Below are 27313 nucleotides of genomic sequence, written 5' to 3'. Positions count from 1 at the left end.
CCAACGTCCGACAGATAACGGCGGTCTTTGGGGAGGCGGAAGCACATGGAAAGTGGTACGAGTAAGCGATGCGGTGAGTAAAACAAGAAATTACAATTTTATTAAAATTATTAAATCAACTTTTTCTTATTATCTTACCATAATTTCAATTTAATATTACTAATTATTTTAATGCCAAAATTAGCAATTATGATCAAAGGACAGATCACAACATTAGATGAATCATCAAACTGCTACTGGTAACTCGTGAGTTGATTCATTTTACTGAAATGAGCTGAACATACAGAGCAGAGAACTGCATGCATAGTTTCTCACGTCCTCGCGCGTTACGCTGTTAGCACGAAGCAGCACATAACCCATCACTCTTAGGAGGAATCCGACGTGGTCTCTGAGGGAGGGTAGCCGATGCCGTGGCGAGTGTTGGGGAACACCACGAACACCGAGCTCGCTATGGCGCCCAGCACCGGAGGCAACACCATCAGCGCCACCTTCTGCTGGGACCCGAAGGAGGGGTAGAAGCAGGAGACGGAGTTGGAGTCCAACAGAGAGATCGCTGCGAACACCACCAGCGCGAAAAACGCGTGCACGAAGTCCCCGAAGCGGAGCTTGTACTTGGAGAGGTCGACGGAGCCGGAGCTCTCGTCGGAGAACGGCCAGAGGCCGTCTTTGGTGGCGACGCCGTAGTGAAGCTTCCCGTCGCTCCCGGTGTAGCTGTCGGTGAACGAGGAGAAGCAGCAGAAGAAGCCGCAGAAGCACAGGAGGGCGCCGGTGAGGTACTTATTAACGACGTGGCAGTCGCCCTTGTTGGTGAGGAGCGGGTTGAGGAACTGGTAGATGAAGACGGTGCCGCTGGGGAGGACGCGGATGAGGTTGCCGAAGCCTTTCAAGGTCTTGTCCGCCACGGTCTTTGTGGCCTTGGAGGAGCTGGTTAGCGACTCTGTTTGGTCTCCTCCCGCCATGCTGCTGTTAGCTGCGATCCTTCCAACTCTACACCTCTACTTATGGGGAGACCGTAAGTGGTGGTGGAGATGGTGATGATTGCTTGCAAGAACGACATGCTTGCCACCTAAAGGTCGCTGGTTATCCTTCAAAGTGATGCCAAAGCTGAGGCTTGTTTGGTGGATACGGCTTGAACGTTAGTTCTTTCCCTTCTCTCCGCCATCACTACTGTGTTCCCTCCCATATTCCTTATGCTCGAAAAGTGCTTATGAACTTGTACTTTTCTGATAACTTTCCACGCACCTTTTGTCGTGAATCTGAGGTTGACATCGCGCAGGTTTCGTGTCAAATGCAGGCTATTGATTCGGACTAAAACTTCACCTAACAGTCGATGCTTTCGCAGCAGATCATCTGATGCTGACATGCATGCATGCTTGCAAGGGAAAACCCTTAGTCCTGAACAGTACGCAATGCACATAAATGAGGGAGGAGTGCCATGTCCGGGAACACTGCGAGGAAAGTTTTCCTTGGCAGCGCATTCAGGTGACGTTGTGCTCGTCAACCTGCAACCAGAACGAGATTCTAAGCATCTCGTGTGATGAGGTGAAAGCTTGCTGCTTCACGAAGACACCAACTGCAGAATGTGTTTGGTGTAACTTCACGCGGCTAATGGGTTCTTCCGAGGTGGCATTTCTATCAGCCAATGGACCTTTATTACCTTCGATTCTCTTGTTTCAAACCCCAAGCACATAGGAAACTTTGTTCTACTTGATTAATCTACCTTAATATGTACATGAAATCTGCATCGCCTTCGTCGTCTACCTTAATATGTACATGAGAACTTGATTAATTTAGCGGCGGCGTTGTAATGCAAAGTTCTCACGCATCTACCATTCAAAGATGGTTTCCACATGTCTTTTCTCTTCTTGACTATACTTCAATTTTTCTTGCTGAAAAATATGAGATAATTAGCCCATGCATTCATTCAATAAAAAGTAAATATATAGCAGAACAAATGTTGCTTATCAAAGTCAACATTTCATCAAATCTAGTCTAACATCACTACATAACGTTACAATGCACACTGTAGAAGAAGAAGAAGAAGAAGAAGAAGAAGAGATCTAAAACTGTGCATCTAATCTTCTTTTTCTTCCTCGACAATCATTTCTGTTCTTTTCCGTCATTCAAAAACATCGACTGCTGCATATCGACTAGGAGTGCGTGCTACTCCAGCCGAAGCATTCGCCTAAGCGCCACGGTGGCCAGGAATTCCCCCACGGCCGGCGCGTCCTTCTTCAGCGAGAACCTCGGCAGCGGCAGCGAGCTGGGCGACGGCGAGTTCCAGAATCCCGACCCGGAGTACACCTCCGCGTGGGCCGTGGCCGTCGGCGCCTCTTCCTGCTGCTTCCTGCGGTGTGGCTCTGGCCAGGGGCTGAGGCCGGGCACTCCGAGGCTGTGATTGGGGGTCACCATGGAGCTCGATCGCGGGCAAAGATCGAAGCTTTTTAGGCGCCTCGAGAATCGGGGGCGGTGATTGGATTCGAAGGAACTGCGAGGCGAATTTGACGAGGCTTCTTCTGGGCCGGCGGCGGCGGCGGCTTGTAGGGGCGGATTTATGGGCGGAGGTCCTCCACGAGGGCCGCCATGTGGCGAACGGCCGGGTCAAGACTGGTTGAGGCTTGACGCGGCACGGGTGGCGATGTCGTCGGATAAGAATGGCCATTCCAGAAGGTGGGCCCGAAATGCTTAAGGAGGCGCGGGTTTTGGACGCGAACGGTGGACGACTCACGTGGGATTTGGTAGGCGGTAGGGTCGTTTGTCTCGGCTGCTGCTGGCTGTTGATACCTTTGAATGACGCCGTCGCATGCAATTAGGTGCGTTAGAAATCACCATTTATTTGATTTAAGATCATAGTCAAATTAATAGTCGTACAGTCATCGAATACATGAAATTTATGACTATCACAATGTTTTGATTGATTTCAATGAATTATAAGAGCGATCCAATTCTATTAAAGGATTAATCGTATATAAACAAAAAGAACAACTCATTAGTATGTATAATTATTTTTTAAATCTAATTGAATTATATTGAGAATATTTATGTAATAAGAGAAATGAGTGAGATGTTTTAATACATGATCAAATTTGATAAAATATTAAAGATATAAAAGGGTATAAATAATATTACTGAGTTATTGTTCCCTTCACTTCACGGCGTATTTAAATTGACGAGACCCATCATCAACCCTTCCTCGCATCTCGAAGGCGGCGGCGGAGGAGGCTAGTAAGGGGCGAAAGAATGGGGAAGGCGGCGAAGGGATCGCGGAAGGGGAAGAAGGCGTGGAGGGCCAACATCAGTACCCACGACATCGATGACTACTTCGACAAGTCCACCAAGGACGCCCTCACGGGCCGCGCCGCCACCATCGCCTCCCTCCCCAGCGATTCCCTTTTCTACCTCGACACCAAATCCAACGCCGGTGCGCTTCTTCTACCCCAGGGTTTCGGTTCTCCTTCGTTTTACGTAAAGATCCGACCGCGATGTTGGATTCTTGTTCCCTCTTTACCTTTCCCTTGTTTCCGCCAATGTCATCGCACATCAGGTGCTCGTTGAATGAAAACGAGTATTCAAGACATTGTCAGCCATTGTTTTCTGTGGCTTTTTGCTTCCGAGATAATACACACGGTCGCTCCTAGGTCTTTTCACTTGATGTTTTGGCTGTCAAATATAATTGCTTGCACTATTTGGGCTTTGAATAACTACTTAGTGTGCATCGTTTTGTCTTCAGGAAATTTTATTTGTGGATATAGTTTCTTTGGGCTGTCAGTCATCCTATGGCTCATCATGTAATGCGACATTCATACGATTTGAGGAAGAAAATTTGTTTTCATTTAGCTTAGGATACGGTATATCTTCTTGAAATGCCTCGGATGTCTTTGAGGATGAAGGCTCCCTTTTTGGCTGAGAATCATCTACAGGACTGTTTTACTCCCCCTTCTTAAAATTACACAAGTGACCGATCCACTTTGTTCCCATGTAGGACACACCCTTTAGTTCATCTCTACTTTTCTTGTGGTGATGCTTGTATTCGATAATTGTTTCTACACAAGCACTCCTCACACTCTTCGGACTCTATACTGTGAGGTATTATTGAAAATTTTGGTGCTACCACAGAAATTCCGCCAAAAAGAAAGATTGAGAAGCATAAGGAGAAAATTCTCCATTATGAGAGCTTGCTACAGAAGAATCCTTTCGTGCAAGCTGTTCCATCTTCTACCCTGAAAAAACTGAAGAGGGAAAAGAAAAAAGCTAATACAGAAAAACCTCAGGCTCAAACGGACCCCAAGGTATGCAATTAATTTTAAGATGCTTCCATGGTCTGCAATCAGCTTTGAATTTTTATTATTTACCTATCTTATGTTGTTATGCCTTCAGGAAGAGGATACAACTTCTAATCTAACTGACATTTGGGGCGATGAAGGTTTCTTCTGTGACTTATATACTCCTCAATATTTTTTTTTTAATTTTGGAAGTAAAATTTTTAATTTCGTCATCAATCTTGCAGGGGAAGCAGCTGGCAAGACCAGAAAGGTGAAATTGTCATGTCTTATATCTATATCCTAGTAGATAAATTCTGGTATCAAGTCATTGGCACTTATAAGAAAGTGTAGATTGTGATGCTTGTTTGTACTGCCAACGCCTCGTAATCATACCTTGACATACTAAAGCAAGTTTAAGCTACTAAGTGTTTTAGATGGAGCATCTTGAAAAATTTATGTCTACCACCTCAAGTCATGAGACAAGGTTTTACTGTTCTTTCTAGCATATGAAAAACAAGATATTAGTCCCTTATCTAGCATATAGTCGTGGAGACGTAAAACTTTTTTCAGGTAGAATGTCTAGAAAACCCAAAACTCCCAAATGAATTGATACAAAAATGATATGTAAAGGAAGATAAAGCCTGAAGAGATTGGGGATTTAGAGGTTGAGTCAATCAGTTATTGTCTGCAGTGCGGAAGCATATACTTATGCTTATCAAAATGTTTCTGTTATCTTAATGAGATAGATTACTCATATATGATGTCACCTTATCATTCTTGTGTAATAATTCTGTTTTATATTTTAGACTGTGTTTTTCTTTGTAAAATTTTATGGTTATTTTAAAATAAGCATATTGACTGGTAAGTAGTCCTCTGGTTCGAGAATATTCTTCTGTATCTTAGGTGCCTAGCATTTTTTTCGTCTTATCATCCCAATTTTTTGATCTTGCAGAAGCAGAAGGCTACACTCATTCCAGCTGTTGAAGTGGAGCCGCCAGGGTGTTCATTCAATCCTCCATTTGAGGCTCATCAAGTAATAATACTCTGTTTGTTTATTTATATTTCATGCTAATTGGCTTTCTTAAAGTTATCTAGATCAAACTTTTTATAGTTTTCTGAATGAATAGCTCTCTCAATTCTTTTTTTTTTCTTTGCAAATCTCGCTGAATTTTGCTTCACTACTGAAAATATAGGATTCATTGGCTCAAGCTGTTGCGGACGAAATGCAAAATATCTACAAAAAAGAACTAGGGCCTCAACCAGTGCCAGTTACAGTTCCTGGTGAACCAGTGACAGAAGAAGATGTGAGCATAAATGACCATTTTTGTATTTTTCTTTTTATAATATTGAAGTGATCTGATAAATCAAGATATTAATTTTGTCTCAAGTAATAAACTGCTTGCTTGTTGTTTGGTTTTTTGTTCTTTTTTGCTAGCACTTTGAGAAATGAAATATGAAATATGCTGCTCTATTTATTCACAATTGTTTGATTACAATGGAGTTGCTAGCTTTGTACCATAGAAAAAGAGATCAGTTCATAAATATTTTGTGTGCCTAATTGGGTAAAAATGAAAGAGAGACCCTAATTAGCTCTAATTCCATGTGATTAAAGATGAGGGTTCAGATTACCTTGATTTGAAGATGATTATGATTGAATCCTAAGATTTAATGTTTCTACGAGTGCCAATCATCCTTCCCTAATTGTCTCTCAAGGCAATTAAAGAAGATCTAAATCTTTTACCCAAGAAATCAAGAGAAATAGGTTGAGAATGAGGATGAGCGAGTGAGCGTGAGAGAGGAGAAATGAGCAAGGGGGTGATTAAATACACCATCAACCAGTCCCGATCCAGCTCCCAACTGTCACATTGGGTGATTTGATGCAAATTCTACCGCAACTAATTGGTCATAGTTGCTGCCTGATGCACATCCGATTTCGACGGATTCGCTTGTATGACCTGAATCCGTCGAACTCATTTGGTCCAAGTCTCAGTGGCTAGTCGGACCACATACTGCCTATTTAAAGTTGCAAACGATGTTATGCACCCAAATGGTGCTCACAAGATGGGTGTGGGTTGTAACTCGAGAGTAATTATAGCCTAGCATAATGCAAGTCTAATAGGATTGGGTATTATAATTAGGTTCAAAATAAAGTTAATAGGGTTGCAAATTTGTCATGCAAAGTTATTTGAAAAGAAGTGGTAGTTTTACGATTGTGGATAATATATGCTATAATGACTGCACTTATGATATTTTGTATTCAGTTGTTGTTGATTACTTTTGTAATGGTAACATGGATATAGTTAAATCTGAAAGCATATTATCTATCAATCGGGATATGCCTGCATCTCATTGACACTTTGACAGGAGCTCCAGAGCCACCCATTGATCTTAGTGGGCATGGTCCTCTCCTATCATCTTTCTATTAAGTTGATAGCAAACTATAATCTGACTAGTAATTATGCTCATCTGCCATCGTCTTCTTTTTTTTTTCAGAAATATTTTCTAGAGGCAGATGATGGAAACGAAAGTGACATAGAAGGGGAAACAGGCAACAATGACAGTGAGCTACCTGAATTAAGGTATCCTTTTGTGAATCGATTCTTTTCTTTCTTCAAGTTATTAGTTTGTGGGGTTTTCCCTGTAATGTAAAGTCTATGATTATAATTATGGGCACCGAAGGATAGTTCTTTCCGTAGGCTGACTTCTAAATGTTGGTTTTACACATTGGAAAGAAGTGTGCTTGTTGCATCATTTTTCTTTGTTTGAGTATCAGACATAGTGTGTATGAATTAGATGATGTAGTTGCAACTTGTGAGCAAGGATTGTAATACCATGTGGTATGGTACGGTATGGACAGTATTTACCTTTTTAATGGTTTAGCTATACGTTGCGCAAGATGACCTGGGCAGTATGCCCCATACAAGGTTTATCACCTGGTCTGCTCAGTTTAAAGGCCTGTATTGCCTGGTACAGGGTGGTACAGGCCTTGTATCAGAGTTTTTTTTGTTTGATTTTTTTTTAATCTTTTTTCAGGATATTTTTGAAACTTGTTTCACACAGGTAGACACTCAATACAATGGTCTGAGCCAGTATGGTAAGGGTCCAAGCCTTGACTGGTACACGACCAGTACATGAGATTGTGGACCTTGCTCATAAGTACACTTTTGTACCTTTTACTTTTTTTTCTTCATTTTTCCTGGCAAGTTTAAGAGACCTGATAAATTAAAGAGATTGTTTAAATGTAACAAGGGTTATTACTTAGAAAAAGTTAATTTATTTATTCTACTATCCAAGCAATCAAATTTGTTAATCCACTCGTCCCAAGATGCATGTCAATGGAAGGCATTCTGGTTTGATATCAGATTCACGAGTTACCTTCAGTGCTTTTGAGAGATCAAGATTCCATCGCTGCTGCTTTAACCGTGATTATGAGTAATAAGGCAAGAATTCCATTTGTATATGTCATGCTGATATAATCTTTGACATGTTCCTAGTTAGAATATGCTAAGAACCACCATGACACATAAATGAAGTTAATAAAATGAATATCTAATAAAATTTCCATTTTTTTATATATTGTAGTCAACATAGTTTTGTGGTGAAAGGATTTTATTTTGCTGACCCCAAATAATTCAAACTATTACTGTTAATGTTTTTTGTCTATTCTATGTTTGCCTTAGTGCAAGTATTATAGTGCCGGGCCATGTTCACCTACGACCATGCCAAATTTTGGACTATTATACAGCTCCAAGACACACCAAGCTGTCATGTCTTTGTGTGCTCTAAAGTGGCAATCCTTGCCATAATCCATTGTTGAATGTGTGCAATTCTCTTCCATTCATCTAACTTAACCAATGCTAATTGTATTATGCCATGCTAAAATGGTATGGACACATGCTTGTCAATCTTTTGCCCTGGTCCATTGTTGAAGATGCACTATCATTCTTTTCATTAATCAATGTCATGAATTTAGGTATCTTGAAGTTGACTTTATTTTATATTGCAGATTAGTTTCTCGCATAATATATTAAGCTATTACTTGCCTAATATATTAAGCTAATTGATTTTGATTTCCAGTGATCTTCTAACGAAGCTTGACCATGTAATTTATTCTCTTAAAAGTCAGTAACTTGGATGTGCTGTTTATTATGTTAATTATTTGTAGACTTCTATGGTGGTTTAAAAAAATTGACGGACATCTGTGATCATTTGGAAAATTTAACTATTTATGATTGCTCATATCGACGGGTTGTTTGTCTAGTGTTAGGAGCACTGCTGTATCAATTTTTGTTAAAGAATTATCTTTGAGATTTTTGCAATGATTAGATTAGGGTATTCTACACCTGCAGCTGGCAACCAAAATTCTTGTGCCATATATTGCAAAACATTTTATTGAAGGCAACCTTTAATGCCGATTTGCATTTCGGTACATATTTTGTCGTGGTTGTGGATGCCAACTTCTGAGGAAAGGTCTTTGATGAAAGTTTGTAGCACAATTGGTTCTCACATGATTTGCAATCTTATTCATCTTAGATCATGAGACCTATCATATTTATTCTTGTAGCAGGAAATCAAAAACAAAGAGAGTAACTCGAGTGGAGGTAAATCGAAGAGCCAGGCATAAGGAGCAGCTAAAAGCAGAAGAAGAAGCTAAGAAGCGGAAGAATCTTTCCGAGGAACTTGATAGGTAATATGATTGTCCTCATGGCCCAGGTGGTCCTGTGGTTTCTTTGACATTTAAGATTAACATCTTTAGGCACTTGTACAGTTTACCAGATATAATGGAGGAAATAGCTAAAGAGGATGAAGAAAAGCATAGGAGACACATGAGACGTGCCGTAGCTCGGCAGGAAAGATTGAAATCTGCTCCACCTCGCCTTGGGAAGCACAAGTATGAAACATATTCTTGCTCTATATTATTGGATTTCACTTCACCGTCATTTTTAAATACTGCAATGAGAGCGCATGCTGTTATCCGAGAGCACACTGTTATGTGATGCTTTTACTAGCTGGCAGCCAGCCTGTATTTTGTACAGAAAACAATATTCTACTAGATATCTATGCTATCCCAATCGACTTTACACTTTAGTAATTATTAGCGATAAGGGATTTGCTGAAATTGGTATGGAATACTATTTGGCCATTATTTTTTAGAATTTTTTGTAAACTACTTAGCTTTTCCTAGTAACATACTTCTTTTAATTAATTTAGCCCGACATGGTTTGCTGAAATTGGTATGGAATACTATTTGGCCATTATTTTTTAGAATTTTTAGTAAACTACTTAGCTTTTCCTAGTAACATACTTCTTTTAATTAATTTAGCCCGACATGGTTAACTAGATTCTATCAGGAAATTATGTCTGTAATGATTTGCTCTAATGAACTATTAAAGTTTTTAACGTGTTCATTCTTTATGCATGAACATTGATGAATACTTGGTGGAGAATAGACATGTTTTATTGTTCACTGTGCACGCCACACCTCTGCATAAATTTTAAAATTGAGCTGTATGTTTTTATGATGCTTGGAGGTTGACGCTGACTTCCTGCCTCTTAGCATGCCAGTCTGCTGGCAGCAAATGAATTCACCATCTAACTTTTGGTTCCATGTGGGAATCTTGGTTGATGAGCGAGGTACACAATTAAATGTCCTGGCCCATTTTGATTTGATTCCGACGAGCAAAGATGCACTACTTTGATAAGCTGCACTTTGCACTATTTATAATTATCTTGTGTTTGATTTAAGATAGTTCCATGTATCTTGATATCTCGTCAATTTGGTGACGACAGGATGCTTCTGAGTACATTCCCCTATCTGGCTCATTTGGCAACCATTTTTAAATTAAATAATTTTTTTTACCAATGCAGTTTTGTTGATCCGTTAGGAAGATACGATTGATTAGTTTTGTTCTCTGCTCTTTTTACAGATTTGAACCAGCTCCTGTTCAAGTTCTTCTGACAGAGGAGATTTCTGGATCCCTTAGGAAGCTGAAGGTAATTATTGGGTTCTCTCGAGTATGTTTAGATCCAACTTTAGATCTTCTTCATCATTATTGAATTTGACCCTTGTTCTTTTCCGTTAACAAGGGTTGCTGTACTCTCGCAAGAGATCGTTTCAAAAGCCTGGAGAAAAGGGGCTTGCTTGTTCCACGAGCTAAAGGGAGCAGGTCGTGTTGATTGCTCAACTTTTATTTGCATTTTGTTCGACGAAGTTACCCAAGTGTCTACAATATAAGCATCATGCATTGTTCTACTTTTTTACCTGGACCAATTTCATCTCACAGATGCTTATTTACCTGTTGTGAACAGAAGGAAATAAAAACGAGGTGACTGATGGGTGGACAAAGGACGACCTGCTTTTGAAGCTTATAGTTATTTTAACCTTGCAACTAAGTTGTCTGCCATTGTTTCTCCTCGCTTGCTTATATACCTATGAACTGAACTGATGGTGACAATTTCTATGAATTTAATTCGATAGTACCTAACTTGTTCTGACGAATTTACCTTAGCTTGCCCTGACGACAGTTCCATTAATGCACCGTGTCGGTAATTTGGTATACTTTGTACTATCTAGTTATCGCTATTACGAACTGTAGGAGGTATAACTTGTGCGCACGACCTCTTTCATTTCGAAGAAGAGCTACTATTGTATTGATGGAGAGTAGTTCTGGTACAGGGAAGCTGCCATCTCATACTGATCAACCACTAGACTTGCCGACTCGTGGATCTCATGCGTATCATGGTAACAGGTTTCCCGGAGGCGGCTAACACGTCGCCTTGGTCCGCGTCTCGAATTGTTGTTGACAGTTTGACTTGACTTTTGCAAGGGCTTTAGCCGGTCATTTGGTACCATCCGAGATTTCTCTCCGACTGCAAGCGACATGATGCAGCCGCGCAGATGCCTACGGCGTGCGTGAGTGTGGGCCATTGGATGCGTGAACTGTGGTGGTGGATCGTCGTGTACGGACACCGGACGTCGGCACGGTGTGGGGCGTTGTTTTTTCCACCAGTGACGTTACGACTTGGGTTCTTGAAACGCGATGACCTACCCATGCCGGTCCTCTCGGGGAGCTTAACTTAGAGCGGGACCCACACTAGGGTTTCTCCCCCGAAGACCTTATTTTCTCTTTCCAGCTGTCGTCTCCACTTCGCCTGTCCGCGTTCCTCATCGGAATCGACGTCTTGCGATTTCTCCCGGCGGTCGGAGGAGGAGGAGGAGGAGGAGGAGGACGGAGTGGCGGCGCAGCATGGGCTCGAAGCCGTGGCTGATCCCGGCGCCGAACTACCGGCGGCTGGACTCGAGCTGGGAGACGGACGACGACGCCCCGGGCCCCCGATGCGGTCACTCCCTCACCGCCGTGGACGCCACCAAGTCCCGCGGGCCCCGCCTCATCCTCTTCGGCGGCGCCACCGCCATCGAGGGCGGCGCGTCCTCCGCCGTCCCTGGCATCAGTAACTCACCGCCCCTCTCTTCCCTCCTCTCGCTTTGCCTGCAGTTCGATGGTGTTTTCGACTGATGGTGGTGCCCCTTTTGTTGGTGTGAAGGGCTCGCGGGAGTCACGAATTCCGTTCACTCGTATGACGTTAATACCAGAAAATGGACCAGGTGTGGACTTCTCTTTATCGTCGTCGATGATCTCCGGTTACAAGTTGATTTTGTTGATGCGAATGCAGCAATCCTCTTTTTCGACTGGCAGGATTCATCCCGTGGGAGAGCCGCCTTCTCCGAGGGCTGCGCATGCCGCTGCAGTGGTTGGGACAATGGTTGTTTTCCAGGTAACAAGATTTGGACAGGAACGTACCAATCGTGAATTATTGGGCTTTGAGTGTTCTTCAATTTTCTTTATCTGAAACAAATAGCTGGTGATTGGTTCTACTAGGGTGGCATTGGACCTGCCGGGCACTCGACGGATGATCTCTATGTTCTTGACCTGACAAATGATAAGTTCAAGTGGCACAGGTGAAGATCAAACTGTCCTTTGTCAGTCTTTTACGAGCCTTTTCTGGTTTACGTATGAGGGTGTCAAACAAGTAGTGTCTGTATAATGCGCTGTTGTGGTCTGTTGCAGGGTGGTTGTTCAAGGACCCGGGCCAGGTCCTCGCTATGGCCATACCATGGACTTGGTAGCTCAGCGTTATCTTGTTACAATCAGTGGCAATGATGGTGAGTTTGTTTCTTTGAACCGTAATATTATGCTCAATCAGCTTAACGATTATGTGGTACAAGAGTGCAAATGAATTATTGAGAATTAGTGAAAAACATAAAGTTGTCTGTCGATTTCTAAGTGTTCAGTTTTATTGGTGGTTCTGGCAAGAGAGTTTGAAAGGATACAAATGAAACACTTGCCAAACAAACAAGGGCCTAACATGCCTAATTATGTAATCATATGTTTTCTTTTGTAAATTAGCTTCTTAATAGACTTTTGGTTTGTCTTCCTTGTCTCATGGTTACAGCCCTATGTGCAGCATGAGAAAAATCATGGTTGACCTCTGTAGTTGAAAACTTAATTGATGCATCTTAACAATTTCGAAATGGATGTCACTTTTTTCTTTATTTTTCGTGTTTAACTTCTTTCTCGGAATTCTGTTCTTCAATTCTTGCTAACTTTAGCACAATAAATAGAAAAAAAATTTATTTTCAATCACATACCTCAAATTTGGCCATAAATTCACATATATTGACCTATTGACATTCTTGCATTGCATAACAGTGAAGAGGGATTTGTCTTGTTCCACTTGATATACGTTGATCATATTAGTGCTTGATAGAAGCTATAAATGTCTCATCTAGCATCCTAGATGTAATTGCTAAAAGTGAGTGATTTAGAATGGTTGAGGAACGCATCAATGATAATATATACCTAAATGTCCTTAAGTGATGGTGCAAACTTTGTCTAAATTCTACTATTGAGGTTTGCATCTACTGATCTTTCTTTGGTCATCTCAAGGCCACACCTGCAGATTGGGTCAGATTTTGGAATTCTTTTGCATCTTTCATTTGCATTTATTAATGCTTTCTTTAATAAGCATCTACTATGTTTTCTACTTAAGTCTTTCTTTGGGTGCTTTGCAACAGGAAGAAGATTGAGTCATTACTGGTTATTCATTAATATTTTGTTTAATTGAAATTTGGTTCTTTTGTTCAGGCAAGAGAGTTCTCTCTGATGCATGGGCTTTGGACACTGCACAGAAACCCTACAGATGGCAAAAACTAAACCCTGAAGGCGACAGACCTTCAGCTCGAATGTGAGATTTTGCTTCCTTTGGTAGTATTAGTTGGAAAGTGAAGGCAGTGGGTCCATTTTCTCTTTGTTATTTGCAAAGTTTGTTAGGTTCTTTTTGAGCAATAACTATTTTGGGCATCATTCAATGATTTTACTTGTGAAAGGTGCAGCATGGCTCTGGATAAAGGAAGGATAAATGTATTTTTTAAAATTTTAATTTTGTGGACATTCTCTTTTGAAGTTGTGTGCATACATGATTCTATTGTTAATATTTGAAGGATATTATTTTTTGATTTATTCTGAGTAGATTCTGTGGTAACTTAGCAATACCATTTTATATACCACTTTGTTATTGGTCTATACTCTATAGTTCATTTATACTTTTGTCAACTATATGAGTTTGCAACTAATAAGTAGTGTTGACTTTTTTATTACTTATGCAGTTTGTACTTTATTAAATCATTTTGACATGTGATGGAAATTCCAAAGTGTGAATGCCATGTGAAGTTGGGATATTGTAGTTTAGCTTGACTATTGTGACATTTGGTTTTGTTTTCCATTCATTATGCTGTTTCACAGGTATGCCACTGCAAGTGCACGTTCTGATGGCATGCTTTTGCTTTGTGGTGGAAGAGATTCTTCAGGGATGGTACAAACTGCTTTATTCTTTTCTTTTGTTATAATTTATGCCTTTATGGTTCCTTCTACTGATCAGCATTCTTCACAAATAACTCAAGTATGTCAGTTAACAAAAAGGTGTCTACTAAATTCTTCTTTGGTTTGATTGACTTCTTTTCTCACATAGATGTGGTTATACTCATGAACTATATACCTCGTAACCTGTGGGCTTTCTTCTGATATAATTTGTATGCTACTTAGTCATTCTTGTGAAAGCCAGGCTTTGTTTTTTGTAGTCTTGTATTAAGAGTTGGTCACAATCATATGCCTGAACAGCGTCAGCCTTGGTATATTCAATTTGTTTTTTTACTTAAAATAAAAGGGCTGGTAAGAAACAATAACAGAATAAAACAGGCCAAAACTATCTTATGACATATCCCTTAATTGTGAATATGGTGGTAATGTTTGTGTCTGAACTCCGAAAGTTGGAAACAAATAGCTTGTATCATGTCTATAGTTGATCATTACCAAGGTTCGCCGTACCGTACCGGCGTTTCGACCCGTGCTCGGTACCAGTACGGTACGGTACGGTATACCGCTCGGTACACCCAGGTGTACCGAGCGGTACACTCACGTGTACCGAGCACTGTACACTGTTAGTGTTACTGTACACTGCTACAGTACTCGGTACGGTACGGGGTGGTCTGCGTACCGTTGGCCTGTCGGACTGGTATGTACCGCCGTACCAGGCGGTACAGTCCGGTACGGCAAACCTTGATCATTACAAAACTTGATGGCTACTGAGTCCTTGTTTTCAAGCGCTACTAAGCCACCAGCACGAGATTTGTTATTGAATCTAAGAAGCATGGACACGCCAATTTGGTGGGCCTTCTGCGCCCTTTCATGCGTGCTGCTCACGTGTGTCGCTGAGCATGCATGGCCCTCACGTGAGGGCCATCAGCTTCGGGGAGGGGCACTGACGACACTGCTGCAGCTCTGCCCAGTGCCCCGAGCCCACCTGTGTCCAATGTAAGCTACCGTCCCTCGCCCTCAGGTCCTCGGCGACATCTCGGCTCACTCGCAAAGCCTTCTTCCTCACCTTCTATTGCTGGACTCACCCTTCTTCCTCACCAGCAAACGACGTCACCTTTCTATCGCTTGACCCACCCTTCATCCTCACCGGCGAACGTCATCGCAAGGCACGATGCTGACCCAGACCCATCCTTCACAGTTTGCCCATCTTCAACTTTCCCAGATTTAGGTCAGGTTTCTCCTGTGTCGCAAGGTACAATGCTGATTCAAACCATGGTGGGATGCATGGTGGCATGCTTCCCCCAAAACCATGATTGGATGCATGGTGGTGTGCTCCCCCCCAAACCATGATGGGATGCATGGTGGCGTGTTTCCCCTCAATGCTAAGAAATCTTGCAGGTTTGCACTTTGTATTTTAGTTAAAGTAATTAGGACTCTAGAAATAAATTAAATTATTAATCAATTCTAAACTAAGATCTTAATTAGTTAATAATTTTTTGATTTATTTTTAAAATAAACTTTTAATTGAAGGACCCTATATTACTATGCTTTAATTAATATTTTCTCTTAATTGATTATAAAATCATGCTTCGGTGGTTGTTATTAATTCTAATAGAAAAAATATGTTATCTACAGCTGAATATACAATTACATTTTCCTTCACTTCTTATTAACCACATAAAAGTTTTTATTATACCTATGATTAATTTCAAGCAGAAATGTAATGTCTAGAGGTTTATCAAGAACTAACATGTAGCAGTAGGCAATTCATGTAACATTAATCATATATCCAAGCTCACAGATCACTACCAAATATATTTTTGCATCTTAAAATGAGCATTAGCTAAAGTTAGCATGGGATATTTTAATTGTGGGGTTCTAAGAAAGTCCCAAATAGGGATCCAAATTCCAACAAAAATATCAACTGATCTTTAAACCCTGATATGAGACTTTTGGATCTAAAATTTCAGCAAATATTAGTTTATAACGTTTAAGTATAAATACTACAAAACCCATGTTAATCAAATATTATATATATATTAAAAAATACACGTGTTCTCGACATGTCCGTGTCCTAATTTTTTTTAAAAATGATGTGTTGCCATGTCTGTATCGTGTCGTGCCCATGTCCCGTGTCAGTGTCTGCTTCTTGGTGTTGAATATAATGCATCTTTTGTTACATGATTTTTAAATTGAAGTCAGACAGCCATGATAATGACATTCCTTTGTGATTTGGGTGTCAAGAGTTTGACTCATGGGAATAGCCTCCAATTCTAAGGTTAAAGCTCTAAACATTGACCCACAATAGCAGGAGCCTTGTTCACCGAACCACGTTGTTTAGTCTTACAGTAACGAGGATTGTTGTCTTCAACCTGAAGGAGACAAACATGGTCTAGCTCTTAAGCACAAGGTGAGTTCACAAAATGCACACAAATTCTTGACACATTAAGATTGTAATTGCATTCTGTCAGGATGTGTATATTAGCTGTTGCCTTGTAGAATTGACTTTCTTTCATTTAGCTGACCAAATTCAGATAAGTGGCGTCCAGATAGGTAGAGGAAGGCCAAAGAAGTTGTGGCTAGCCATGATATGGAAAGATTTTTCTAGCTTTATATTAAGCAGTGACATTGCCCTAATAGGGCGCAATGGTGGAAAATGAACCATGTAGCCAGCCCCATATACTAAAAAATAATTGTTTCTTGTTGTTGTACTACTTCTTGGCTAACTAAAATTTGAAGTATAAATGATATTGTTAATCCAGCCAAGTTTTAGATGTTCTTTAACCACCTTTTGTTCTGTTCTTTATGCTTTTGTTTTTAAGTTTTGCGAGGTTTCTGATACGAAATACCAAGTGTATAAGTGGGAGTTCTAAAGGCCTTCTCCAGGATATCTACTGAATAAACCTGCTTACTGTGCTTGCAGTCTCTGTCCGATGCTTATGGACTGCTTATGCATACAAATGGCCAATGGGAGTGGACTCTAGCTCCTGGTGTGTCACCATCTCCAAGGTATCAGCATGCAGCGGTAAGTGGTCTTATCAGATGCATTACAATTCTTATGTATACTATGTAAAACATTTAAACTTCTTCTGGTGTTACCTATTTCTATATGGGAGAATTTTAGCACATGGTACGGCTACTGGCTTTATGAGTTTGGAGTGATTGCTTTTCCATAGTATGTTTTGCTGCTTGCTTCTTGATCACGCATATTTACAAAAAGATACTTCTAGCAGTAATTTAAAATTCTTGTAGTACACTTTCAGTTAAAGTGACTGTCCAAGTTACAGGTTTTTGTAGGGGCTCGTTTGCATGTTACGGGAGGTGCTCTCAAGGGAGGGCGAAATATTGAAGGTGAAGGTGCTATTGCAGGTAAGCCTTAACAACCATTTGCTGCAAGTTGTGTACTGCTTATTTTATCCAAAAATATTGTGTAACCACATTTCTGGTTGAAGTTCTGGACACTGCTGCTGGGGTGTGGTTGGACCGAAATGGAATTGTAACGTCCGCTCGCACTCACAAGTCACCAACTGATCGGGATGGTTCCTTGGAACTTCTGCGTAGGTGTCGCCATGCATCAGCCTCTGTTGGCACTCAAATATACGTCTATGGTGGCCTTAGGGGAGGTAAATTGTAACGCTTAATTGTACAAGGAACTGGTTATTACTTTTTTATGCTTAGTAGCTTATATTGCATTAGATCAAGCAATTGTAGCAGGCCTTTTCGTTCCCCTGATATGAGATCATATGATTATCTTTGTACCCTTATTATAAATTGATTTACCCTTTTTAACTCTCAATGATTTTCTTGCTAATATAGTGTTTAGGTTTATGGTATAAAAGAAGCAACTTACAATGATTGTCAACTTTACCTTTAATATTGGCTTTTGCGAATGCAGAATATGACTCAACTGTGGTTATATGTATGCAACTAAGATGGAGAGATATTTTGCAGATATGATACTCGTAAATGACTGTCACTCATCTAGTCTAGATTTTAGACCATAACTGGTGTTTCCAATTCTTAATGCTTACTTGTAGAAGTGAACATGCAAGGTTGCTTGGTTGGAACAAAGCTATGGGTATAACTTCTCTATTACTCCGGTCTTGGCTGTATTCTTATTGGACTCTAGGAAAGGTCTGGTCTCTTGTTATTTAGTCCAATAATTTGGTCATTGTGAATTGAATACAAAACTGATTGATGGCTTATTATATTACATCGTGAACATATTGCTTGCATGACTTATCATAAGGCATTATCAGTCACAAGCGATTTTTCTTGCTTCATGTTGCTGGCTGTTCTAATAGCTGCATGGGAAGAATTCTGGAGTGCATGAATATCCAAGCTAAAGTTCATTGACTTTATTCACTTTATTGTTGCAGTTCTATATTCATTAGCATGTCTAGCATAGAGATATTATTCATAAGATCACCATCAAGGTTTAAAGAAAAACAGCTGTAGCGGTAAGTATGTGTCAGGCTTTTACTGGTTTGAGCCATGAGTGGTACACAGACTGTGTAATTTTGCTTGGTCTAGACTGGGTAATTTTGCTTGGTCTACCTTGGAATAGCGTTTATAGCCTGGTAAACTTAATGTGCCGGGCAGTCTGGTTGAAATATGACCAATACAAACAAGTGTGTTGGGTGGTATGCCTTCCGCCTGGTATCAAGACTTCTTTAACCTTTTTCCCCTCTCCCCTCTTGTATCATCAACAGCTGTCAAGCTGTTGATATCTCTTTCTCTCTCACTCTCTCGCTCTCTCTCTCACTTAGTGTAATCAATCAAATTCCAAAAGCACAATATACATTTTGGTACTGCTATAAACACTGCCTCCCTATCAGGAACAAAATATATTTTTATCAGTGAACGTGATTGCTTTTGAGATGATACAAGCATTTGAGCTTTGAATGCATAAGCATTTTTCTGTTGGTCATGCTGACAATGATAATTAACTGAGAGATGCTATGTGTCTTCTTCATGAATCAATTTATTATTATTTTTGAATAAATTTATTTCACTTCTGAATTTTGTTACTTTTTTTCTTAACCTCTGAAATTGTAGTGTTGACCTTTTTGCAGATATGCTACTTGGTGATTTTCTTGTAGCAGAAAATTCTCCTTTGCAATCTGAAATTAGTTCCTCCATGTACAATTCTGATAGGGTCCCTGCTGTAAATAAAAAACCTAATCAAAGTGTTAATTCGGATTCACAGTCTGTCGAACAAGAATTGGATAACAAATCAGGGATGGCTTCGTCTGCCAGTTTGAGGTTTTTCAGTTTTCAGTTCATTTTCTTTATATCGTTTTATATATTTGCTGAACTTGAGGAAAGTTCTGAAGGCTGATATGGGTCTTGATTTTATTGTCAGTGTGGATCAGAAATCTATTGACTTGCTCACTGAAGCTTCTGCTGCTGAAGCTGAAGCTGTCAGTGCTGTCTGGCGAGCTGCAAAGGAAGCATCAATTGAAAGCCTCTCAGATGACAAAGAGTCAGAATCTCAAGTCAATGATGAATTCTCAAATGCAGAGGATTCCTCAGATGTTGCTTATTCTCTTGAGCCAGATGTACGGTTGCACTCTCGAGCGGTATGTTTTTTTTTTTTGCCAACTTTTCAGTTCTCACCCATTTTTATGAATCTGTGATCATTAATATTCTGGCATTTCAGGTGGTGGTTGCTAAGGAAACTGTTGGCAGCCTAGGAGGGCTTATAAGGCAGCTTTCATTGGACCAGTTCGAGAATGAGAGTAGAAGAGTGCATCCTACAAATGGTGAACAGTCATACTCAGCAAAAAAGTTCTTGAATAGGCAGAAATCTCCACAAGGCTTGCATAAGAAGGCAAGCATGTGACTTAGCTATTCTTTCTGGAGTTGTAGCAGAAATGTTTAATGTAAGGTATCTTGTTGCAGATAATATCCTTTTTGCTCAGGCCAAGATGTTGGAAAGCCCCTGCTAACAGAAGATTTTTTCTTGATTCCTATGAAGTTGGTGAACTTTGTCATGCTGCTGAGCAGATATTTAGGCAAGAACCAACAGTCTTGCCGCTGAAAGCTCCAATTAAAGTATTTGGTGATCTTCATGGTCAGTTTGGTGATCTTATGAGACTATTTGATGAGTATGGTTTTCCCTCGACTGCGGGAGACATAACGTAAGACTCAAAAATTGACTTGTTGATATGCTGTTTTCTTTTTCTTTTGTTAATATTTTCATTAAAATAGGTCTGTTTGAAGCAGGATATTATATAAAAGCTTATTATGTTAATTTCATAAAGTGGTATTGCAAGTAGATCAGGTAAGAGTATATGTGCTGAAAGGAAGGTTAGAAACTAGTGGTACATATTGAGTAAAACCTTGATGGAATTTATGACAAATTTAGTAGTGGTTATCATGGTTGTACATTTTGTCCGAACAAGTATGTATCAGTTTGGCAGTCTATCAGATTGGCGGCACGGACCATGGCACATGCCTTCCAACACCTTATATACTCGGATCTTAAAAAAGTTTCACAGCACATCTGTGTACCAAGTGTGATACATTGGCACATACCAAACCCATGCTAGTCCGGCCAGGGATCAGCTCGGGTCCGATACATGAAACGTCATATCATGGTTTTTACATAAATATATTTTCTATTTTCAAAATTTTCTTATCTTAGGATAGGCTGAGACTAGAATAGCGGATCTTGATACAATCAGAGTTCCAGTCAGCATGCAGACTGGTATCTTGGAATGAATGACATCTTTAGTATGCTGAGATTGGTGGTGACCAGGATGAAAAAGAAAAAGAATAGGTAAAAAGTGACAGGAAAAGCATGAAAAATATAACAAAACAGTTCTATACATTTAACAAAAATTTGACCTGGCAGTATCTCAGGGTGTTTATTTTCCTTGGGATTGGGAAACCAATTTAGCTGGCCTTCTTTGATAAGAGATTATCTGAATCACCAAGAGACTAACAAATACAATTAGGTATCATGATCAAAACATAATGAGTAGAAGGAACTTGATTAGTCGATTTCGGCTACATATCTGATCCTGAAAGCTTATTGGTTTTTGATCATAATAAACTAATAATAATTATGCATTTTAAATGGATTATTGGTGGTCTGGCTAATGTGTGAATATTGATGATTCGGAAATGTTGCTGTATGCTTCTTTACTGAAAGCATTAATTTTTCTTTAATTAAGAAAAACCTTCTCTATATCACCGTCAAGAAGACCAAGCTTATGCAGCTGGTGTTTTAACTGCATCACTAGGCAACTTTTGCCTTTTGCTCCCTCTTGTCATTCTCTGACATGCTATTTTTTTAATGTGGTAAAGCCATATTGCACACCGGAAGGTGTTGCAGGTTATCTAGTAACTCTAGTTTGTTTGTGGCACCATCAAATCTTCAATGCAGGGAATGGATTCTTTATTTATTTAGCATAGTTCAATAAAATCATTTTGAGCAAAAGTGGTCAGCCATCTGAAAATTATTAGGTTTTTGTGGCCTTGGATGACTGTACCTTTACGTTAGTTGTTTCATACAGCTCTTAGCTATGTCGAAGAGCGACTACACGCAAAATGACCATTTCTTGATTCTAATCCCTCAATAACTCTTTTGAGAACTCACATTCTAGATCAAGCAGGACATGGGACTTTTATTCCTCGTCATATATTGACTAATAGAAATTTAATCATGCAGACCGGAATACTTGCCTATATATTTTTTGTGCTGTGATAATAGGCAGTGGCTTTGTGCTTTTCTGTATCTATGGTCATTTTGTATTTCAGGTACATAGACTATCTGTTTTTGGGGGATTATGTGGACCGAGGTCAGCATAGCTTGGAAACAATAACATTGCTACTTGCACTGAAAGTAAGTTCTGGCTCTTGAAATTTCTTATCATATGCACCTTTCTAAATTTTGCAATAAAACTTAACAAATGGATACAGATAGAGTATCCGGAGAATGTCCATCTGATCCGAGGAAACCATGAAGCAGCTGACATCAACGCTCTTTTTGGTTTTCGTCTTGAATGCATTGAGAGAATGGTAGGAAGATAAATGACTATAAATACCTTCATGGTTGTATGATCAGAAATTGCTAATTAGATAGTTTTTCAGGGGGAAAATGATGGGATATGGGCATGGACTCGATTTAATCAACTTTTCAACTACCTTCCACTTGCTGCTCTCATAGAGAAGAAGATTATCTGTATGCATGGTGGTATTGGGAGGTCTATAAACTCTGTCGAGCAGATAGAGAAGCTTGAAAGGCCCATTACCATGGATGTTGGATCTATTATTCTAATGGACCTTCTTTGGTACTTAAGTCCTATGCAACTCCTATTTACATCATATCTGTCACACCTTTGAAAATTTATACTGATGATCGTTCAATTTTCAGGTCTGATCCCACAGAGAATGATAGCATAGAGGGTTTGAGACCAAATGCCAGGGGACCTGGCCTGGTCACTTTTGGGGTATATTTATATATCATTTTTTATGAGACTGCTTGCTTATTGAATGACTACAAGGTTACTCTTAAATTGTGATGCTTGATGCATAATTTACCAATCATTAGTTGATGTCCTATAAATTGCTTTACATGCTTAACTATCACTATGGTTGCTTCATGCTAAGAAACTACCTAGAAACTGGAGTTAAAAACATCGGATACTACCTAGAAACTGGAGTTAAAAACGCCTGAGAATTTGGTCTTAGCTTAAAGCAAACATATGCAATTTTCTGTTTTTTTTTTTTGAAGTCTTGCTTTTTGACTTTCAAACATTATGAATATGTTTAGTGTGGCCTTCCCTCCTTTTTCCTTTCACTTTTCTGGGTATTAACCAGACTTGATGCAAACTTACCAAACTACAAAAACAACTGCTCATTGCTAAATTTACATTATGCCTTTACACTTCACATCAGCCTTTGGGAACACAATTTAGCCAGTTCCCATGTTATATTATGGAGGATTCGCATGCCATTGACTTGAACAGTGATAATAAGTTCTACATTGTTACGTCCAGAGATAAGCTTAATTTTAACACAATTGTATATTTATAGGCAAAAGGGATGAGAAAAGAAAATCATGGTAATAAGAAACATGTCCCGTGGCAATCCATGGTTGCCTGTATTTTTTTTGTGACTCAGATACTTGTGAAATGGTTCTGACACATAGAAGTTAGGTGACAGACTTATAAATGACAAACCCATGTGAATGTGGCCCTTACTCCAGATTATCTGTGTGCAGCCAGTTCAACAATGCTAATTTTGACTTGATGACAATGGTTGCAAGATTCACAAGTAATTGTAAAATGCACTCAAGGATGCTGTCTACTTTTATTCTCATTTTATTCATGTGATGATATACATAGCACATGATAGTATACATTGTCTCAAGTCTGTTTCTGTGCCCCATTCACTTGCTTGCCTATAGCAACATTGTTTTGAATGGATCGATTATGTTTAGGCTCTACTTTTATCTTTTTGTAGCTGCCTAGAAGTAATCGTGAAGTCCTTTGAACTTGCAGCCTGACCGAGTCACTGAATTCTGTAAGAGAAACAAATTACAGCTCATCATAAGAGCTCATGAATGTGTGATGGATGGTTTCGAACGGTTTGCTCAGGGACAGTTAATCACGTTGTTTTCAGCAACTAATTATTGTGGTAATGTTGTCATCGTCTTTCCTTCTGTTACAATGCATTCGTAAATACTGCTTTTTCACTGCGATGTAACTTGCATCAGGTACGGCAAATAATGCTGGGGCAATACTCGTTGTTGGAAGGGGGTTAGTGGTAGTTCCCAAGTTGATTCATCCGCTTCCACCACCGCTTCAGTCACCCGAGTCTTCACCTGAGCATGCCGTAGAGGACACATGGATGCAGGTCAGAACTAACGGTCACATCACATGAATATGAATCATCTTTGTGTGAAGTTATTCTTCGGCCCTTATCAATAGTGCCATCATGATACTTTTGTGTTTTACCTTGTATACCATTTAGGCCAAAGGAGGAACACTCTGATATCATGTTCGATATGTTCAATATAGAACATAATTTCAGAGTTTTCTGATATAAGAAGATTTAAAAACATGTTCAATATTCTATTTTGTTTTCGTGATAAATTACTTATTTATAACTTTTTTTTTCTGATATAAGAAGATTTAGAAACAATCTGAAATTGCAAAAGGTGTAGTTAAAAAAGAAAAATTTAGCTCGGACACAACAGTCTATTCCATTTTACCAGAACATGTTTGATATTCTATTTCTATCAGCTTTTGTTTTTTCGGATAAAAAAGATGTTCCTTGGATTGACCCACCAACCTTCATCTTTGGATACAATGTTTTTGCAGGAGCTCAATATTCAGAGACCGCCTACGCCCACTCGAGGCCGGCCACAGTCTGCTAATGACAGGAGTTCTCTTGCTTACATATGAAGCACCGACCTTAAACAGGAGAAATTTCTACCTCATCGCTTTTGCCTAGTGTGCAATGTTGTACTAGTATTGTTCCTCCCTCCTCCGGTAATGTAATTTGTCATATCACCTTCGAAATAATCCTCCTGTACATCATCGGTAAGCTACCAATCAATCTTGTTATGTTTGTAAAAGTAGAGTTACAACAAAACACACTACTGGTAAATTCCTTCTTGTACATGTGAAGTTTTTGATCGATCGATTTGTGTATGTATACTCAGTGCATGAGGATGTCGTCAACCAACGTATTGTTTCGGTAACATAGAAATTCTGATCTCCTATTTAAGTTAGAAATGTGTAATGACCCATCTTAACGTTATTAAACAACCATCTTATCAATTACGACATCCAACGAGTAGATAACAGCTACACTTGTTCATGAGAAAGTGACATCAGGTTTCAGGAGTTGACGACGCTACACTTGTTCCTGATCTCCCCGTCGGTGCCGGTGAGCACGCCGATGGCTCCCATCCTGGTTATCGAGTTCTTGAAGTCGTCGAAGAAGTCTCCCGGGTGCAGCAGCTTGCCCACCAGCTTGGCCGACCGCTGGTTCGTGAGGAGTGCGGCGTCGGACACGAACAGCCCCTTCTTCTCCTGCAGGTTGGCGTAGTAGTGGTTGTCGAAGTCGGTGCTGCTCCCCGGGTCCATCTCCACCGTCGTGGTGTTGTCCGCCACGCTCCTGCACTTGGTCTTCAACAACGCCGCGTAGGTCGGGTCCAGCGACGGGTCGGTGTCGTTCTCCGCGTTCTGCCCGGTGAAGTTGTACAGCCTCTGGCTGAACAGGTTGCAGTGCCCGACCCCGATGGTGTGTGCACCTGCAGTCAAAGTAGGTTTTCAACACGAATTGCTAGTACCCTTCCTCTTCTTCTTCCTTCCTCCTCCCCTTCGTTAAAGCAACAACAGTAAAAGCAATGTCGACATAGTCTAGTCGCTCGGCGAGCCCACGTTGCACCCCCCACAAGCTGTCGTCGTATCAAGCGACGCCGCTACAGATCCAAAATAATTTTGGCTATTCCCCTCGGCACTGCTTGCACGACGGAACCCGGTTTCGTCGATGAGACAGCCCAACGACCACCGGCCGCCATGAATCATGCCACAGTGCTTCTTGTGTATGATTGCACGACGCCAGCGGTCGTCCTCGTCACAGCGAACGTTATCAACAACCGTTGTTTACCTCGCACAGTGCATGAAGCAGTAGACGCGTGACGCCGACTCGAATTTACTACGGGATCGGCCTATGGTCGACCCAACTATACCTGACAAGACGACGAGATCCTTGACGTGGAGGCCTTTGTTCGCGAATTGCCCGGCCAGCACCGAGAAGTTTGAGGCCGGCGAAGGGAGGTCGGAGAGGGCCTCCGATCGCCGGGAGATTGTGCCGTCCCTCCTCCCGGTCTTCACCTTCCACAGAAGCTTGTTGAACTGCAAATGTATGCATCCGTGAGCGCCACCATCGATGACCACAACCACTGTAGTTTTAGCTCAGGAACAGTACTTGGAAGGAGACAGAGTCCCTCGCCGCCAATGCAACTATATCTGCGCACGAGACCGTCCCCGGGCATGCCGTCTCCAATGCCGTCTTCACCTCTTCGATGACATCGAAGCCTGCTAGCGATAGGTTCGGGCCTGCGTCCTTTTCGGCAACATTGTCGGAGGTCGACTCGATCAAGATGGAGGCATCACAACCCTGTCATCGAGAATGCGAATGCGCATGCATGTTATTTGCCGACCTCTCCCTTTCCTCGAACAAAACTTACTCGTACGTACCCTGACGAAGCAGTCATGGAAGAACAGCCTCAGCAACTTTGCAGGCAGCTCCGAGTTGCTCGAGACGTGATTCCATATGATGCTCCGAACGGTTTCCTCAGCCTGAGGGCAACTCTTCTTGTAGAAGCCCTTCTTCAAGCCTTCAGCTTGGTCTCTCGCACAACTTCCAAGAGCTATCGCTACGGCCAACAGGAGAAGAAAGCTCCGCTTCATCATCTCTGGTCGCGTCCCCCTTTCCAAATGAGGCTTCCTCTACTGCCAGTCTTCTTTTCCGCTAACATAAGCTTCACTTGCTGCCCCTTATATAGACTACATTATATATATATATATATATGGATAGATATAATCTTTCAGTGAAGACCTAAGAAAAGATTTATGAAGAGATCACATAGGTTAATCATATGCCTCAACATTAACAAGGAATCTTTCGTCAACTACTTGACTTATGAACAACTACCAAAACACTGGTGAGTTGCAACTAATTGGAATCAAAGATCAATGTGGAGAGTAAATGAACGTCAAAATTAGATTTATAGTGAAAACGAAGACACACGAGGTAGAGTCGCTCTCATAGTCGACGAGAGGGAACGTGGCCTACCGAGGCCATTGCTCTTATCTTGTAGCTCAAGGAACCATTCTTTTCTCTTCTTCACAAATAATTGATGGTGGTCCTTCTAACTACTAGTACTTTTAGGCGGTGGAGGAGGAGATAGAAGGCCAAGTTCCGAGCTTTCAACATGTCTTCGACGTTCAAGTCAGTAAATATTTAAAATAAATTTAGAAAACATAAACGACTCACGATAATTGAATTACGAAATGTCGTAGGAGAAGAAAAACTTGGAGTTCTTTACTAAATTAAGAATTTTATTTTGAGATTTAATATAATATAGTAAGGATCAACAGTGAAAGCCTCTTGAGAACAAATCTTAGCATGTCTTGAGTCCGAGATATC

General features: G+C 40.6%; 4 protein-coding genes across 5 annotated transcripts; 2 read left to right on the top strand and 2 right to left on the bottom strand.

The window, feature by feature from the left end:
• Positions 1-234: 234 nt before the first annotated feature.
• Positions 235-1164, bottom strand: LOC103972420 (protein DMP2). The gene has a single exon (XM_009386757.3). The coding sequence runs from the start codon at positions 957-959 to the stop codon at positions 366-368; it is 594 nt and encodes a 197-aa protein (XP_009385032.2). The 5' UTR covers positions 960-1164; the 3' UTR covers positions 235-365.
• A 2019-nt stretch (positions 1165-3183) lies between these two features.
• On the top strand, positions 3184-10761 carry LOC103972419 (ribosome biogenesis protein NOP53). 2 transcript variants are annotated; one of them, XM_009386755.3, is made up of 12 exons: positions 3184-3421; positions 4117-4289; positions 4378-4423; positions 4508-4533; positions 5215-5295; positions 5456-5566; positions 6756-6841; positions 8830-8949; positions 9031-9153; positions 10190-10256; positions 10350-10429; positions 10572-10761. In XM_009386755.3, the coding sequence occupies exons 1-12, from the start codon at positions 3241-3243 to the stop codon at positions 10579-10581; spliced, it is 1104 nt and encodes a 367-aa protein (XP_009385030.2). In that variant the 5' UTR covers positions 3184-3240; the 3' UTR covers positions 10582-10761. The 2 variants fall into 2 exon arrangements, with proteins under 2 accessions (XP_009385030.2, XP_009385029.2); XM_009386754.3 differs by having other exon boundaries at positions 8827-8949.
• Positions 10762-11390: 629 nt separating this feature from the next.
• Positions 11391-24790, top strand: LOC135653389 (serine/threonine-protein phosphatase BSL1 homolog). The gene is made up of 21 exons (XM_065175314.1): positions 11391-11714; positions 11808-11868; positions 11960-12038; positions 12143-12222; positions 12332-12426; positions 13409-13508; positions 14066-14135; positions 17061-17162; positions 17425-17506; positions 17590-17760; positions 19213-19402; positions 19503-19719; positions 19800-19970; positions 20042-20280; positions 21905-21989; positions 22067-22165; positions 22238-22437; positions 22521-22596; positions 23650-23785; positions 23865-24004; positions 24472-24790. Exons 1-21 carry the CDS (start codon positions 11510-11512, stop codon positions 24553-24555), a joined length of 2682 nt encoding a protein of 893 aa, XP_065031386.1. The 5' UTR covers positions 11391-11509; the 3' UTR covers positions 24556-24790.
• Positions 24791-24890: 100 nt separating this feature from the next.
• LOC135653390 (peroxidase 39-like) lies at positions 24891-26776 on the bottom strand. The gene is made up of 4 exons (XM_065175315.1): positions 26362-26776; positions 26090-26281; positions 25851-26016; positions 24891-25409 (listed from the first exon to the last, which is right to left on the bottom strand). The coding sequence occupies exons 1-4, from the start codon at positions 26575-26577 to the stop codon at positions 24994-24996; spliced, it is 990 nt and encodes a 329-aa protein (XP_065031387.1). The 5' UTR covers positions 26578-26776; the 3' UTR covers positions 24891-24993.
• Positions 26777-27313: the final 537 nt, after the last annotated feature.

Source organism: Musa acuminata, chromosome BXJ3-11, assembly GCF_036884655.1.
Source record: "Musa acuminata AAA Group cultivar baxijiao chromosome BXJ3-11, Cavendish_Baxijiao_AAA, whole genome shotgun sequence".
In the NCBI taxonomy this organism is placed as follows: domain Eukaryota; kingdom Viridiplantae; phylum Streptophyta; class Magnoliopsida; order Zingiberales; family Musaceae; genus Musa; species Musa acuminata.
Note: the sequence above shows the minus strand (reverse complement) of the source record. Positions and strands in the feature narration are given on the sequence as shown.

Coding starts and splice junctions, on each gene's coding strand:
- LOC103972419 (XM_009386754.3), top strand. CDS start 3,241: ATGGGGAAGGCGGCGAAGGGATCGCGGAAGGGGAAGAAGGCGTGGAGG. Junction 4,290..4,377: donor AGGCTCAAACGGACCCCAAG/GTATGCAATTAA, acceptor TTATGCCTTCAG/GAAGAGGATACAACTTCTAA. Junction 10,257..10,349: donor GATCCCTTAGGAAGCTGAAG/GTAATTATTGGG, acceptor TCCGTTAACAAG/GGTTGCTGTACTCTCGCAAG.
- LOC135653390 (XM_065175315.1), bottom strand. CDS start 26,577: ATGATGAAGCGGAGCTTTCTTCTCCTGTTGGCCGTAGCGATAGCTCTT. Junction 26,017..26,089: donor GGGACTCTGTCTCCTTCCAA/GTACTGTTCCTG, acceptor ATACATTTGCAG/TTCAACAAGCTTCTGTGGAA. Junction 25,410..25,850: donor GGATCTCGTCGTCTTGTCAG/GTATAGTTGGGT, acceptor CTTTGACTGCAG/GTGCACACACCATCGGGGTC.
- LOC135653389 (XM_065175314.1), top strand. CDS start 11,510: ATGGGCTCGAAGCCGTGGCTGATCCCGGCGCCGAACTACCGGCGGCTG. Junction 11,869..11,959: donor AATACCAGAAAATGGACCAG/GTGTGGACTTCT, acceptor TTCGACTGGCAG/GATTCATCCCGTGGGAGAGC. Junction 21,990..22,066: donor CATTGCTACTTGCACTGAAA/GTAAGTTCTGGC, acceptor AAATGGATACAG/ATAGAGTATCCGGAGAATGT.
- LOC103972420 (XM_009386757.3), bottom strand. CDS start 959: ATGGCGGGAGGAGACCAAACAGAGTCGCTAACCAGCTCCTCCAAGGCC.